Source organism: Balearica regulorum, chromosome 3 (assembly GCF_011004875.1).
Source record: "Balearica regulorum gibbericeps isolate bBalReg1 chromosome 3, bBalReg1.pri, whole genome shotgun sequence".
NCBI lineage: Eukaryota > Metazoa > Chordata > Aves > Gruiformes > Gruidae > Balearica > Balearica regulorum.
Genome location: NC_046186.1, coordinates 38,684,786 through 38,698,224, shown reverse-complemented (window position 1 = coordinate 38,698,224; position 13,439 = coordinate 38,684,786). Strand labels below are relative to the sequence as shown.

The 13,439-nt window shown below is 39.2% G+C and overlaps 1 protein-coding gene across 1 annotated transcript in view; it reads left to right on the top strand.

Moving 5' to 3' along the window:
• The window catches only part of ME1 (malic enzyme 1), a 194,522-nt gene that overhangs the window by 37,763 nt on the left and 143,320 nt on the right, over positions 1 to 13,439 (top strand). The window contains exon 2 of the mRNA XM_075747600.1: positions 11,640 to 11,773. Coding sequence (XP_075603715.1) covers positions 11,640 to 11,773 — 134 coding nt within the window. The remainder of the gene's footprint in view (positions 1 to 11,639; positions 11,774 to 13,439) is intronic.

The window sequence follows — 13,439 nt, the reverse complement described above, 5'->3', positions numbered from 1 at the left end:
ACAGTATGCTACCCATAAGTAATCTGATAATCTATGTCACTAGAGCCAGCACATTTTAGTGCCCTCAGCTCTCATGTCAAATCTTTTTAGTTCATCGGACTGACCAGTCTCCCTGTCACCACAGCGATGCAATAGGGAGAATCCTCCCAAGCTGATGATGCTGGTACTGTTGTAGGTGTGGAAGGAGCTGCTGTAATGCAGAAATCTTTCAGCTTAAGGACCACATGGATAGGAGCAGCCATGGGAAGTTTCAAGGAAAAGTGCCTACCCAGCGTAAAATTGGGGAGGAAGGAAAACGTAGCTGTCAGGCTTCTGTGTGTCCGCAACTGCAAGCCAAATAAGCACTTAATAGCTTCCTCATCAGAGGAAAGATTCACTTCTTTTTAGTTGCTGTAATTGGGAGGATGCTCAAAAAATAAAATTTTAAGATATGCTAATCAGAAGCTTTTATTTATTTTTTTTTTTTTTAAATTGCCCCTAAACAAACCTCAACTCTGCACCTTCTTTGCATTAGCTCTGCAGAAATGTGTCACCTACTGGTTTTAATGCTTACATCTTTTTCTGTTGCATTATTTTAGACTATTTCTTTACACTTCATTTATACCATTGTATTTCTAGAAGAGAAAGACCGTAGTTTTGACATTCTGCTTTCCCCTAAGCAACTCTATGTTATGGTATTTAAAATATTTATTTGTATGAATTATTTCTCATGCTGGTGAAGAGAAATTTCTTGCTTAGTCCTATCAGAAGCCCTGAATACAGTAGTTGGTAATCCGTTTAGTCTCTGAAAGGTAACAATAAAATCTGTTAAACATATCAGGTTTATCAAATCCCCTCAGGATTTCAGGGCTTACTAACCTGTATTTGGATAAGTACTTGTTTAAGACAGATGGAATTTTTGGCAGTCACTGAAATTCTTCTTCTACCTACATGGAAATCTTGATGGACTCTCAAATAATATCTGATTTTGCAAATGTAAATATTACATATAGGAGACTGCATACTTGGAGACTGTACTTACAAAATTATTACAGTTAGAGACCTTTTATTTGGTGTTTCATTTTGAATAATTCTGGTTATCAATAGATGTCACAGGTCAGCTGATATTCTACTTATCTAAATTCCCTTCGTAAATAGAGATTCCATGTTATTTATTCCACCGGTAACATTGCAGGCATCCTTCATGAGAGTTATACCAGTACTGACTCACAGCATCTACTGTACAAGTGAATTCATTTCTGAAATGGAATTTCAGATATGGTCTAGTAAAACTTAGTGACTTCTTTATTTAACAAAAAAATCACTATCATGCATTAAATTTTAATTTCTGTGGATATAAATTATATATCTAAACGTACAGCTGCACATTGATGCATCTATAGAAGACAGACAATATTGACAAAGGCAGAAATTAACAAGATTAATTTTGTTACCATGATTCATCCAGGGGATTAGGGCTCTAAAGTGGCCTGCAACCAGTGTTTTTATTCTATAGTATAGGTAAACTGTGTTGAAAATTGACATCTATCATAAGAACATGCTCAACAAGTTTGAAAGCGATGTTGTGAACTGCTGTTGTCTCTTTCCACAATGGTTCCCACAGACAGAGCTTTCCTAAGTAGGTATCTTTGCAGGTCAATACATCCCAAGGGAGTTTTAAACTAATAAAAATGGCTCAGAAATAGCTAGGGACAAAAAAAAATCTGAATATTTGTTCAGCTTCTTTGGCTCTACAGTTTAAGCTGTGTTTCATGCTGCTCTTTGGTCTTGTCTGCTAGCAGCAACCAAGAGAGCTGAGACAGGTCTCTACACTGGGGATCAAGTCAGGGGAGGCACAGATCACAACCAATATTTGTTAGTAAGTCTCTTATTAATTTAGCTGTTATCACTAACAGAATCAAGCTGTTACTCTTAATAGCAGATAACTATACCCACTGAGCCAGCTCATAGTTTGCTCATGCACACGTTCGTTGTAGCTCCCAGATAGAAGCAGCAGCGAGGAGGGCAGCCTTCCTCTTTGCTGGGAAGCAGAGGCTTGTACTGATGTACCTGCAAGCTGGGTGTTCAGAAAGTCCCTCGGGCCCCCTTATTTCATCAGGTATCTCCCTGCATCCTCATCTGCACGCAGCAGCCACCACCTTTCTGGATGTGGTCTGGTTGTGCAAGTCGAGGGGAGCGTGTGCTGGGGGCCTCGTGCAGAGCTGGTGACTCTGAGTGTGATGAGTTTATCAGTTCTTGTGGAGTCAGCCACACAACTGGTCTCTGGAGCTCTGCAGATCTTGGGAGACTTCATATCTGCCACTCGCTGGGCACAGTGTCGCCTACTGTATTCTGGAGACTGTTTCTCCATCCACAGAGATGGGGACCTATCGAGCACATTCACACCAGCCCATGCCTGCTAAACTGTAGAATTGTTATTGTTATTGTGACATGAAAAGTGGCAGATAGGATAGGCATCTCTGCAGATCTTAGTCTAACACAACTCTCCCTGAGATCTGAATTATTTCAGTTGCAGATGCTGTAAGAATGCTGTACAGGTCTGTGGCTTTGGAGGTGGGGAAAAGGGGGTTTCTGTCCCCTTATGCGTTGCACTTTGTAAATTATTTTATGGCTTTAAAATTACATTAAATTTGCTTTTAAGGCAACCAGCTCTGATTGAAAGCATAGAAATCCAGCCCTAGCAATTTTTTGGTTGCTTTGAGTTTAAAAATTCCTGTAATAATACGAAGGTTTCAAAGTAAGATAATTTTTAATGGGACACATGGATTGAGGAGTCAAAAGGACGATTGGGGCTTGATGTAGTAGCGCACATATAGGCAAATAGTGCCCCTTGAGATACAGAGGAGTATCTTACCTGGCTTTCATCTGCTGCTGTTTCTCCTGTGCAGTTGATTTATAGTTGATATCATTGCCATAATGAGCTATGCCATGTTGATTTCTCTGATACCTTCAAACCTCCCGGGTGACACTAGGTGGGTTTTTTTAATCAATACTATGTATCCTATAGTTATCATGGCAGGATAGCTTCTTAGATTGCATACGAACACCTAAATTTAGTGTCTAACTAGACTCAGTCCCATCCTACGTTATACCACAGCGTGCAATGTATTTTTATATGTTATCATCTTGGTGACTCATTTTACTGCTCAGCTTGTTATTGTCTGCTGTTTGTGTAATGCAGCCATCACAAGCTTAAGGTGAGAAAAGGTTATGCAATGCAAAAAGATTTTACTGTGTATATGTATAATAAAACAAATATATACAAAAAGTTTCTTAAAATAGATTTACTTGCTTACTTTCAGATAATTGTTTACAGTAGTTTAAAGGAAGATTGCTAAAATAAGATGACTGCGGTGTGTCATTTCTAATGTGCTGGTCTGAATCACACTTGTATGCAATCACCGTATCAGCTCACTGCAAGGCTGCCAAGCTGCCCACACATTCCCATGATGAATTTGCCGAGAGAAGTCTGATCTCCTTCTGGCCATCTGCATTTGTTTTGAGTCATAAGTCCCTGGGTGTGTTTATTAGCTACTGTATTTATTCATGCTTTATTTGCTGGAAGCTGTTTTTGACTTTTGTTTCAGTTTCCCCTGTAGACTTGACTTTTTAAGTTTGCTTTTGAAAATCCTATGGACTTAGAATTGAGCTATGAATATAGAATCATAGAATCACAGAATGGTTTGGGTTGGAGAGGACCTTAAAGATCATCTAGTTCCAACCCCCCTGCCATGGGCAGGGACACCCTCCGCTAGACCAGGTTGTCCAAAGCCCCATCCAACCTGGCCTTGAACACTTCCAGGGATGAGGCCTCTGCAACCTGTTCCAGTGCCTGACCACCCTCACAGGGAAGAATTTCTTCCTAATATCTCATCTAAATTGACCCTCTTTTAGTTTAAAGCCCTATCACTACTTGTCCTTGTAAAGAGTCCCTCTCCAGCTTCCTTCTAGGCCCCCTTTACGTACTGGAAGGCTGCTATAAGGTCTCCCCGGAGCCGCCTTTTCTCCAGGCTGAACAATCGCAACTCTCTCAGCCTGTCCTCACAGGAGAGGTGCTCCAGCCCTCCAATCATTTTCGTGGCCCTCCTCTGGACTCGCTCCAACAGCTCCATGTCTCTCCTGTACTGGGGCCCCCAGAGCTGGACGCAGTACTCCAGGTGGGGTCTCACAAGAGCAGAGTAGAGGGGCAGGATCACCTCCCTTGACCTGCTGGTCATGCCTCTTTTGATGCAGCCCAGGACACGGTTGGCTTTTTGGGCTGCAAGCGCACACTGCCGGCTCATGTTGAGCTTCTCATCAATCAATACCCCCAAGTCCTTCTCCTCAGGGCTGCTTTCAATCCATTCCTCGCCCAGCCAATAGTCGTGCTTGGGATTGCGCCGACCCACGTGCAGAACCTTGCACTTGGCCTTGTTGAACTTCATGCGGTTTGCATGGGCCCACCTCTTAAGCTTGTCAAGGTCCCTCTGGATGGCATCCCTTCCCTCCAGTGTGTCGACTACACCACACAGCTTTTTGTTGTCGGCAAACTTGCTGAAGGTGCACTCGATCCCATTGTCCATGTCGCTGACAAAGATGTTAAACAGTGCTGGTCCCAGTACCTACCCCTGAGGAACGCCACTCGTCACTGATCTCCACTTGGACACTGAGCTGTTGACAACAACTCTGAGTGCGACCATCCAGCCAATTCCTTATCCACCATATATCTCAGGTCTCTCGGCTTTCCTAAAAACTGTAAAAAAAATGTGCGTGCAACATGGTGCAGCTAATCTATCATGACTGTAGGAAAACAACTTTGAAATTATAAATACCAAATGTCAGGATATAGTTCTTCAACTTAAATACTTGTTAAAAGGCTTTATTAAAAAAATGTGCATGAAACAAAGCCTGTGCCTTTTGGCATTTTATAGCTGAAACTAGGACAGTTCCTTCTCTGATTGTATTGTCAGCACTGTGCTCATCAGTTATGGTTTGTTTTTTTTTTTTTTCATTTACCTTCAGCATGCTTCACGGTTTCATGAATCCTGATGCATGCCTGTGCACAAGGGCTTATCAAAAGGAGCACAAGTGCTTGATCTAAACTGAGTCCTGCTGTTTACCCTTCACCAGTCCTCCTTTCTCCTTCCTCGTCCCAGCCAGAGTAGTCATGTATACGTGGCTGGTGTTTCAAACTCCAGTGCAGGCACTTAGTAGCAGGATTCACTGCTGTTTTAGGGGAGCTCAGCTACAAGCCAAGGTACCTGTGTGCTAGGTACCGTATAAAGATGACAAAACCACAGCTTCTCCGCCAAAGAAGTTAATGGGTCATTAATCACTGGTTTGTATACTAATTTTTAAAACTTAATCCAAAAATGCATAAGCCAGAGCTAACCAATGTGCCTCATTAAATGCCCAACTAGGGATCTGAACATGGTTTTGGGGGAAGATAGCTGCACTTTTTTGAAAGATGGCAGTTCTGTCTCCCCAGTGACTTTTCTACTTGAAGTCTAATAATACATTAGATAATGTTTGCATTACAAATGGTTACTGATCTTTACTTCTGAAAATTCATTGAGCTTTTTTCTGTGTGGGTTGCTAGAGGGTTGCAGGAGAAAGTTTGTATTTTCATTTTCGGTTTTCATCTCATAACTCAGTGCTACACATCTTCAAACTGTGGTAACTTTCTGCTGGTGATCCTATCCTTTCCTCTTATCAACTTGTAATTGTATTTGTCATCTCTCTGTCTTGTCTTCATGAGTACCATTTAAAAGGATTAGTTTTTTTCTCTAAAATTTTATTCATCCTGATTTCTTTTTTAAATCAAAATTGGATTCTGCCCTTCAAGCCCTTCTTCTACATATATTTTTTACAACAAATCATTCCTAAGAAGAAACACGGAGCTCTAAGTTATGGTAAATTGATGGTTTGCAGGGCTATTTTTTTCCTCAGGTGCAAAAGAAGACCCCTGATGACAGAAAACTGTGTTTGAATTTGCACCATTTAAAAAATCACTCCCTCTCCTTGCCTGTAGGGGTATTTTGTGTAATCAGTCTGGCCTAAAGTGCTGATTGCAGAAGAAATGTTCATCCAGATAGCTACATTAATTGCCTGTGCTTGTAATATTTTTTGGCAGTCACGACACGAATGGGTAGAGAAACTAGCCATACGTAGTGCTCCAACCCCAATGCCTTGCCACGAACCACATTTGTTTTTGGCAGAATGAGTTTATTATGCAGCATGTGCTCAGATTAGTTACTCTAACTATTTCCTGGGCTATTGTGCCTTGAAACGAGTGTTGGACGTGGAGTATTTGAAGTATTTATCTGATTTCTCTGGAGTCATGTTGAGATAATAAAAATACAGAATGGAGGGCAAATGCTTGTAAAACTTCTTTTTTTCCCTGTTCATAAGGCAATTCTTTTAAAAATACAAATTATATAAAATATCTCAAAGGCATTTTCAGATCACTAAACTCTTCAGTGTAGCTTAAAACACCTGAAAATTCATGTGTGCTGTAATTTCATACAGCTTTGTAAAACTTTCTTTGTGTAAGATTTTGCAGAGTGGGTTGGTTTGTTTTTGTTTTTTTTTTTAAATATTCTAATCTTAAAGGGGCTTATGATATTTTAAGTGTTTTCATGTAGGTCATACCTAGCAGGACTATACATACATTCTGCTGCTTCCTCAGCCTAAGAAATTTTCCTTAAAGCAAAAGAAAATTGTTCTATTAATTTTTACTTGGATTCCTCTTTAACAGTACTAGAGTCATATAAGAAGCCAAAATTACTGAAGGCAAAAGTTTTACAAGCAAAAGATTTGCTAGCAAACAGTCACACATACCAAAGATCATGTTTTCCTAAGGACTGCATCTAGTTCTGCAGTTGAATTTCTCCTGGAGACAGTCTTTTGTATAAAATGGTGTGAGCCATATGGGATGATGTGTGGCAACTAGTAGTGATGCCACTGATATTTCATTTGGGACATCTTGGGGAAAAAACTCTTCTCCAGTAACTGGAGAATGCTCTTGGTCTTTCAGCCAAAAGCTTTCGTCTTGTTTGCATTTCCTATTTTTTTCCTTTTAAAAAAAAAAAAAAAGAATATGGAATTGCAGGGTTTTGTAAGGCCATTTGTTCAAAGAATTGATTCAGATCTTGAGCAGACTTGGATTTCAGGCAGCTGTGGGATTTTCTCAGAGCTTTGGCAGAGCGCTTCCCAGCCTCTTGTACTCTGCTCTGGGTTACTGACTGCTACGGAGGGAGGCTGCAAGAGATGGCATAGAGCCAGCTATCCTCCCAGCCATGGCAGCAGATGTTGTGCATATCTGAATGCCTCAGATTTGGGTGGTTCTTTCATGATATTGTTGAAATTGGTTTATTGCACTATTATGATTTAGATACACAGAATGAGTTTTTAAATGGAGAGGTTTTTTTTACTTTTTGATGGACTCTGAGACAATGATGAACCTACTTGTCTGTTGTCCCCAAAATACTTTAGAGACTGATTTTTCTCTAGTGGTATCTTAGAACAGCAATCCAGAGATTTCTTTCTTGTAGAATGGATGGTACTATTAGATCTGGTACTTCCTTGCTACACCTTTTTACCTTTCTCTTCATTTCTTCCTCCTCCCCTCCACAGATCCAGTTAGCTCAAATATACATGCGGGTACTTGAGTTTGGATGTTGGTGTTGATGGTTGTCTCCTGAGTCCCAGGGGTGACCTGAAGTCTTATGGGCCTTGATCTCCTACCAGAGGCTGAGGAAAGAGTCACTGAGTCAGATAACCTTGGACATGGACATGGTTTCCTCTTCTAAGCCAGCCTCCTTCTGCGTGCTGTCAAGCTAATAGCTTTGTGGCATACCTGCAGTGAGGCTGACAGAAGGAAATAAACCTTTTTCTAAATGAGTAGGAGTTTCTAAAAATGGAAATTTTGGGCTACTGGAACAAAAGAGGGCTAGGTCTTGAAAGAAATTGGAGGAGGATCCCTGCAATGAATACTGTTTGGAGATGGTTCTGGCTACCCTGTAGTGAAGCTGAATCTCATTAGTGCATAGACAGGATGCACACGTTACTTTAGTACATTCTCTTTTTATTGAGAAGTTTATATAAACTTAGATGAGCTTCAGATATGCTATCTGAACAAAAACTATGTCAATGCAATCTAATTTGTATTAAGAGATAAGACTCGTCTCTGCTGACTGGGAACAGAGGCTGAGACAGCTCTTGAAATATTTTGATTGTGCTCTCTGTCTTCGCAAAGCACTGTTTGAGAATTCAGTCAAAAGCCAGTGCAAAAAGCTATCTGATACAGGATGATGATGTGCTGTTTATTCTGTTTTATGGCTTTTCAGTACTGCAACTGAACAAGAGGATTGATGTATATGTAATTGCACTAAAACAACCTTGTAGTTGAGGGGTTTTGGGGGAAAAGAGAGAGGCTGGGCAGAGGCAGGAGTTAAGAGCTGAATTGATAAACTGATAGAGATTAAATAATGAAAGAATACTGAGCAATGTGCAGTAATAGAAATCACTGCCTCAATTACAAAACTTCACGACATTATAAATGGAGAGTTGAATTCAGAAATAAATGTATTTGCAATGAGTTGAACTTCTTGAAAATGAAACTGAAAAAACCCAGACTCAGAGAGCTTTCTGTACAATTAAGAATAGCAGAGGGTATTTTTGTCAATGGACCAATAAAAAACCCCAACCCAATAGTTCCATCAAAAGGTTTCTGAGAAAGGAAGATAATGAGGTGGCTGAAGAACAACTTAGTTTTAACAAAACCGGAGCATATAAAGAAGCATATGAAACACAACCCTTGAAGAACTGCAAACTCTTACCTGGGAAGTTTAATAATAACTATGGGGTTTAATAATAACTATACTTTTCATCTCTATGATGTGTATGTTATCTTTTGAAGGCATAAAGCAGCGAATAAATCAAAATAAATTAGGCAAAGGTTAACACTTATGGTTGTGATCTCTTGCCCTTGTGCTGCTTTTAGATTGCCACACTGTTCTTCTTGGAAAATTTATTTGTAATACAGAGTGCAAACTAAAAAAGTCCACATCTTTTATTATAGTCGGGGTGCATTTTAGATGATGGAAGTGTGTCCCATCCAGGTGTGCACAAAATGCGGCTCTAAGGAAGAGAAAGGAGTGTTGTAACCAAGCTGGACCTAGAGCCCTCTCTGCTGGATGGCTGGGAAACAACACGTCAAACGGGAAAAAATAAGAATTCTGATGTAGAAAAGAAAATCAGAGAAGTTAGTGCAAGAAGTCTAGATGTAAACCACAAAACTTATGTAGTTGAGATCTTACTATTATAAACAGATGAAATAGCATACATTTATTGCATAAAATGGCCTCCTCTTATTAAATCATGAGGCAATATGTTTTAATAATAATTCTTTTCTTTTGAGCATATATGGTATCTGAGGGGAAAACAGGAACTAACATTCCATCTTAGAAATTTGAAAAATTCATATCTGTGCCAAGTAAGAGTATTTATGTAAAGAATTTTAAAACCATGTATAGCATAGGAGGTGTAGATGTGTGGTGTATTTTTGTAGGAATGCCCAAAATAAATTAACACTTACTGTAGGAGCTGTAGCAATATGCGGAAAATATGCTGTTCCAAGACAAAGCACTTGTTAAAAAAGGCACTTGGCAAGATGTATCAACTTTTCATGTGTCTGTTTTAAAATAAAATATATTTTCCAGTAAGAGGGAAACTCTATCATAGTAATTAAAGTCCGTATCTTATTCCTAAAGTGAAGGCAAACACAGACTTTTTGAATTTTCATTCTTTCAGAAAATTTGACTGATAGAAACAGGGGAAAGGAGAGATGCAGAGAATAATTGGATCTCCACTTGATTGCCAGCACTAAAAGATCCACTAAAACTGTGCAGGTCCCTAAAGTCCAACCATTTGGAACTGATGCTGAAGTCTGTGTGCGAGTGAGCACACATGCGCAGCTTTCATGTGTTTTCTTTAAGCCAAAAAAAGTCTACTGACGATAAGAGGGATCAACTTTGAATAAACTTGTGAGGACCATTGACTCTCCCTTCCTCCATGGTCTTTCAAAGTGTGATAGCAGCTGAAGACACTTGTGACATATCTGGCCATAGAAAATTCATGTAGGGACAAGAAAAAACAGGGTTTGTGTACGCTTTTGGAAACCTTTGAAATTTTGCGTGCATGGAAAACTATAGCAAAACAGTCATTGACCTTTGTTAAACTTAGTTTCCCTCCATTTCTGTGTGTGGGAGAAGCATGTTCTGGAAATGTCTGATGTTCTGTAAAGTGTTCATTATGAATTTTTTCCCTTTTTTTTGAGTCATCATTTCACTTAAGGGTAGCAACTTGGTTAATGGCATTTTAGTGCAGATATATGGTAGGGTTGCCTTAGGGTTTTTTTTTTTTCTACTTTTTTCAAGCAATGATAACATAACCACTTGAACATTATTTTGATTAAAAGATGGTGTAAAAAGTGCAGAGTAGTAAGAGACAGGAAGATTTTATAGTATGATTTTGTTCTGTAAGAATAAGTCCGGTAAGGTAAGTATTTCTGGGAAAAAAAATAAATAATAAAGCCTATCCATGTAATCAAACTACCCGATATGAATTTATCACATTGTGTCACTCACCAACCAGTGGCTATAGCGTGAAACAAATGCATGGATTTCATAGGTCATATATGGAAGAAACTCCTCAGACATTCCTTTTTATCCCCTAAAACTATCAAAAGTCTGATCTCATCCATCTATCAGTCCCGACTAGCCGTAGCTACCACAGCAAAGTATGGCTTCAGCAGTCAGAGTGCTTGATACCAGTGTGCTAAACTCATGGTTGTGTTTCTGCTATAAAGGCATCCTCTTTCTTACAATAGCTTGGCTAATTTCTGAAGATGTTTTAGACAGACAGACCTCATTAAAAAGCAGCTATTTGGCAGGCTCTGCCAATCCACAAGCTGGATTTAAGCGCTAAGCATTCTGTGACTGTCCACGTAACATACTAAATACTTTTAGATGTCTTTTCTGGATGGAATAAGGAAATCCAGTAAGTCTGTACAGATTTTTCTTACTGTAACTGAATGTGAAATTGAAAAATAAATTAAGTTTGCATTGAACTCACTATGGCCATGTTTCTATTAACTGACTTCACTAGGTGCTGGACCAGGGTCTTTGACTATAAAATGATAGTGATGACTTTATTGTACCACGGACTTCCATTAAAAATTCACGTGGACATCTGAGATAACCAAGATCCTGAAAAAATTCCAGATATTAAAAGCCTCTTTACACTGAAAATGAACATTATCCGTGCTTTGCATTTAGAAGATAGCCAAACAAGTGGGTGTTTTGAGAATACACTGCTGCTCTTTAGCTATAACTTAATAATTTTGCAAATAATAGTCTTGTAGTGTTGGAAGACCTTAACTCATTTTATGCTGGGATAGAGTTATTGCACTGTACAGGCCTGTTCTCTTATGACTCAATAAAAACCTTTTTCAAAATCATTGCATAATTGTTAATTCTGTTTAAAACTAAATGGTTTTTCTGATGCTGACTATACCTGTACTATATTTTGCTGCAGAGTTTTCTTAAAAGGAATATCTCTTATATAAATATATATGGTTTTTATTTTTCTTTTTTCAGGGCATGGCTTTTACCTTGGAGGAGAGGCAACAGTTGAATATTCATGGATTATTGCCACCTTGCTTTCTTGGTCAAGATGCTCAGGTTTATAGTATTCTTAAGAATTTTGAAAGGCTGACATCTGACCTAGACAGGTAAAGTATGGCTATGAAACTTTATCCTAGTTATCAAACCATGAATCCCTTGTTTATTTTTCTTGTGGTAGTGCAGGTTTGTGGATTTTTCCGAGCTGTGGTGGTTGACGATTGGGAATCATTAAGCTTAAATATATACTTTTGCTAGAATGCTTTCCTCAAAAAATCAACTTCTAATTTGAAATTGTAGTGTTCCAGTGCTGTTCACATGAATTTATTATTTCAGTGACGAAATGATACAAGGGTAATCCAGAAGCAAATGAAGGTATGTGAAACTAAAAAGTCAGTAAGCCTTAATATGCATGTAGATACTCATGCATTGAAACAAATACATAAATTTTATAAAATATTATTAAATTATTATGCAATATAGATTTTTTTTTTTTAAGAAAAAAGCTGTGGTTTTATTTCTAAGTGTTTTGTAGGCCCGAGAACAAAACAGTATTACTTTAGTTTTTCCCCTGTGCCTTGCTTTTCTCTGTTGTGGGTTGTTTTGTTATCTGTATGTAATAAATGCCTTTTAGATACCTGTCGGTTGATGGCAACGCTTTTTTTATAATTTAAAGTTGCCATAACCTCTGTTTTTACAGAGGCAGAATAAGATGAATACAGTCTGCCTTGTAAGTGAAGAGCTCAGGACTGTGTTATCTTTCTTAGATTAACTGTCCTCTAGTGCGCTCAGGGAGGGCAGTAGTAGCTTCCTGGGCTAGAATGTTTTAGTCTGAGTCCCTGCATGTAGCACAGCGTAAAATTTTATGAAAAACACCTGCTTCAACCACTGACATTATCACAGGAGAGAACTTCTTTGTGAGGGTGGTGAGGCACTGGAACAGGTTGCCCAGAGAAGTTGTGGATGCCCCCTCCCTGGAAGTGTTCAAGGCCAGGTTGGATGGGGCTTTGGGCAACGTGGTCTAGTGGAGGGTGTCCCTGCCCATGGCAGGGGGGTTGGAACTAGATGATCTTTGAGGTCCCTTCCAACCCAAACCGTTCTAGGATTCTGTGATTCTATGAACTTTCTCTGTCCTTCTGTCACCATCTCCTCCTTAAATCTGCCTTGAAATAGTCCCTTTCTGATACAACTCCTTGATTCATATGTTTCAGGACATATAAGACTTTAAGGGTGTTTCAGTTGCTTGTTTTTACTTGAATTACTGGAATTTCTGTTCACCTGCTGTCCCGTCCCACTCAGGGGGTTAGGGTAAAGTTAACTTTTTAATTCTCTGTGCAGTAATCAGGAGTAATGACAATTACTTTAGAGGTTCAAACCAATCATAAATTTACTTAAAACTCAGGGGAACTATAAAAGATAGAAGCTTGGCAAAAGTCATAACAATGCTCAAAACTTGGCAGAACTATGAAAGGTAAGGGTTTAGCAAAACATGTGACGATATTATCCTAATGTGCCGAAAATTAAGTTAGAGACAAAGAGAGTGATAGAGAGGAAAAGAAGGAGAGAAAGAAAAGAGAGGGAGATAGAGACAGAAAAGATATCACCACCCTTGGATCCAGCAATGTTCTCTGCTCATAGTCGTAGTCTTCAGGTGGTGGGTGCACACCGAAAACTTATGTTTCCCTTTTTTATAACCTGATGTGCCCGCCCCATATGCGGGGGGTCTGTCATCACTGAGCAGGCACAGTATGTGCTCAGGAATGTTCAGAAATGTTC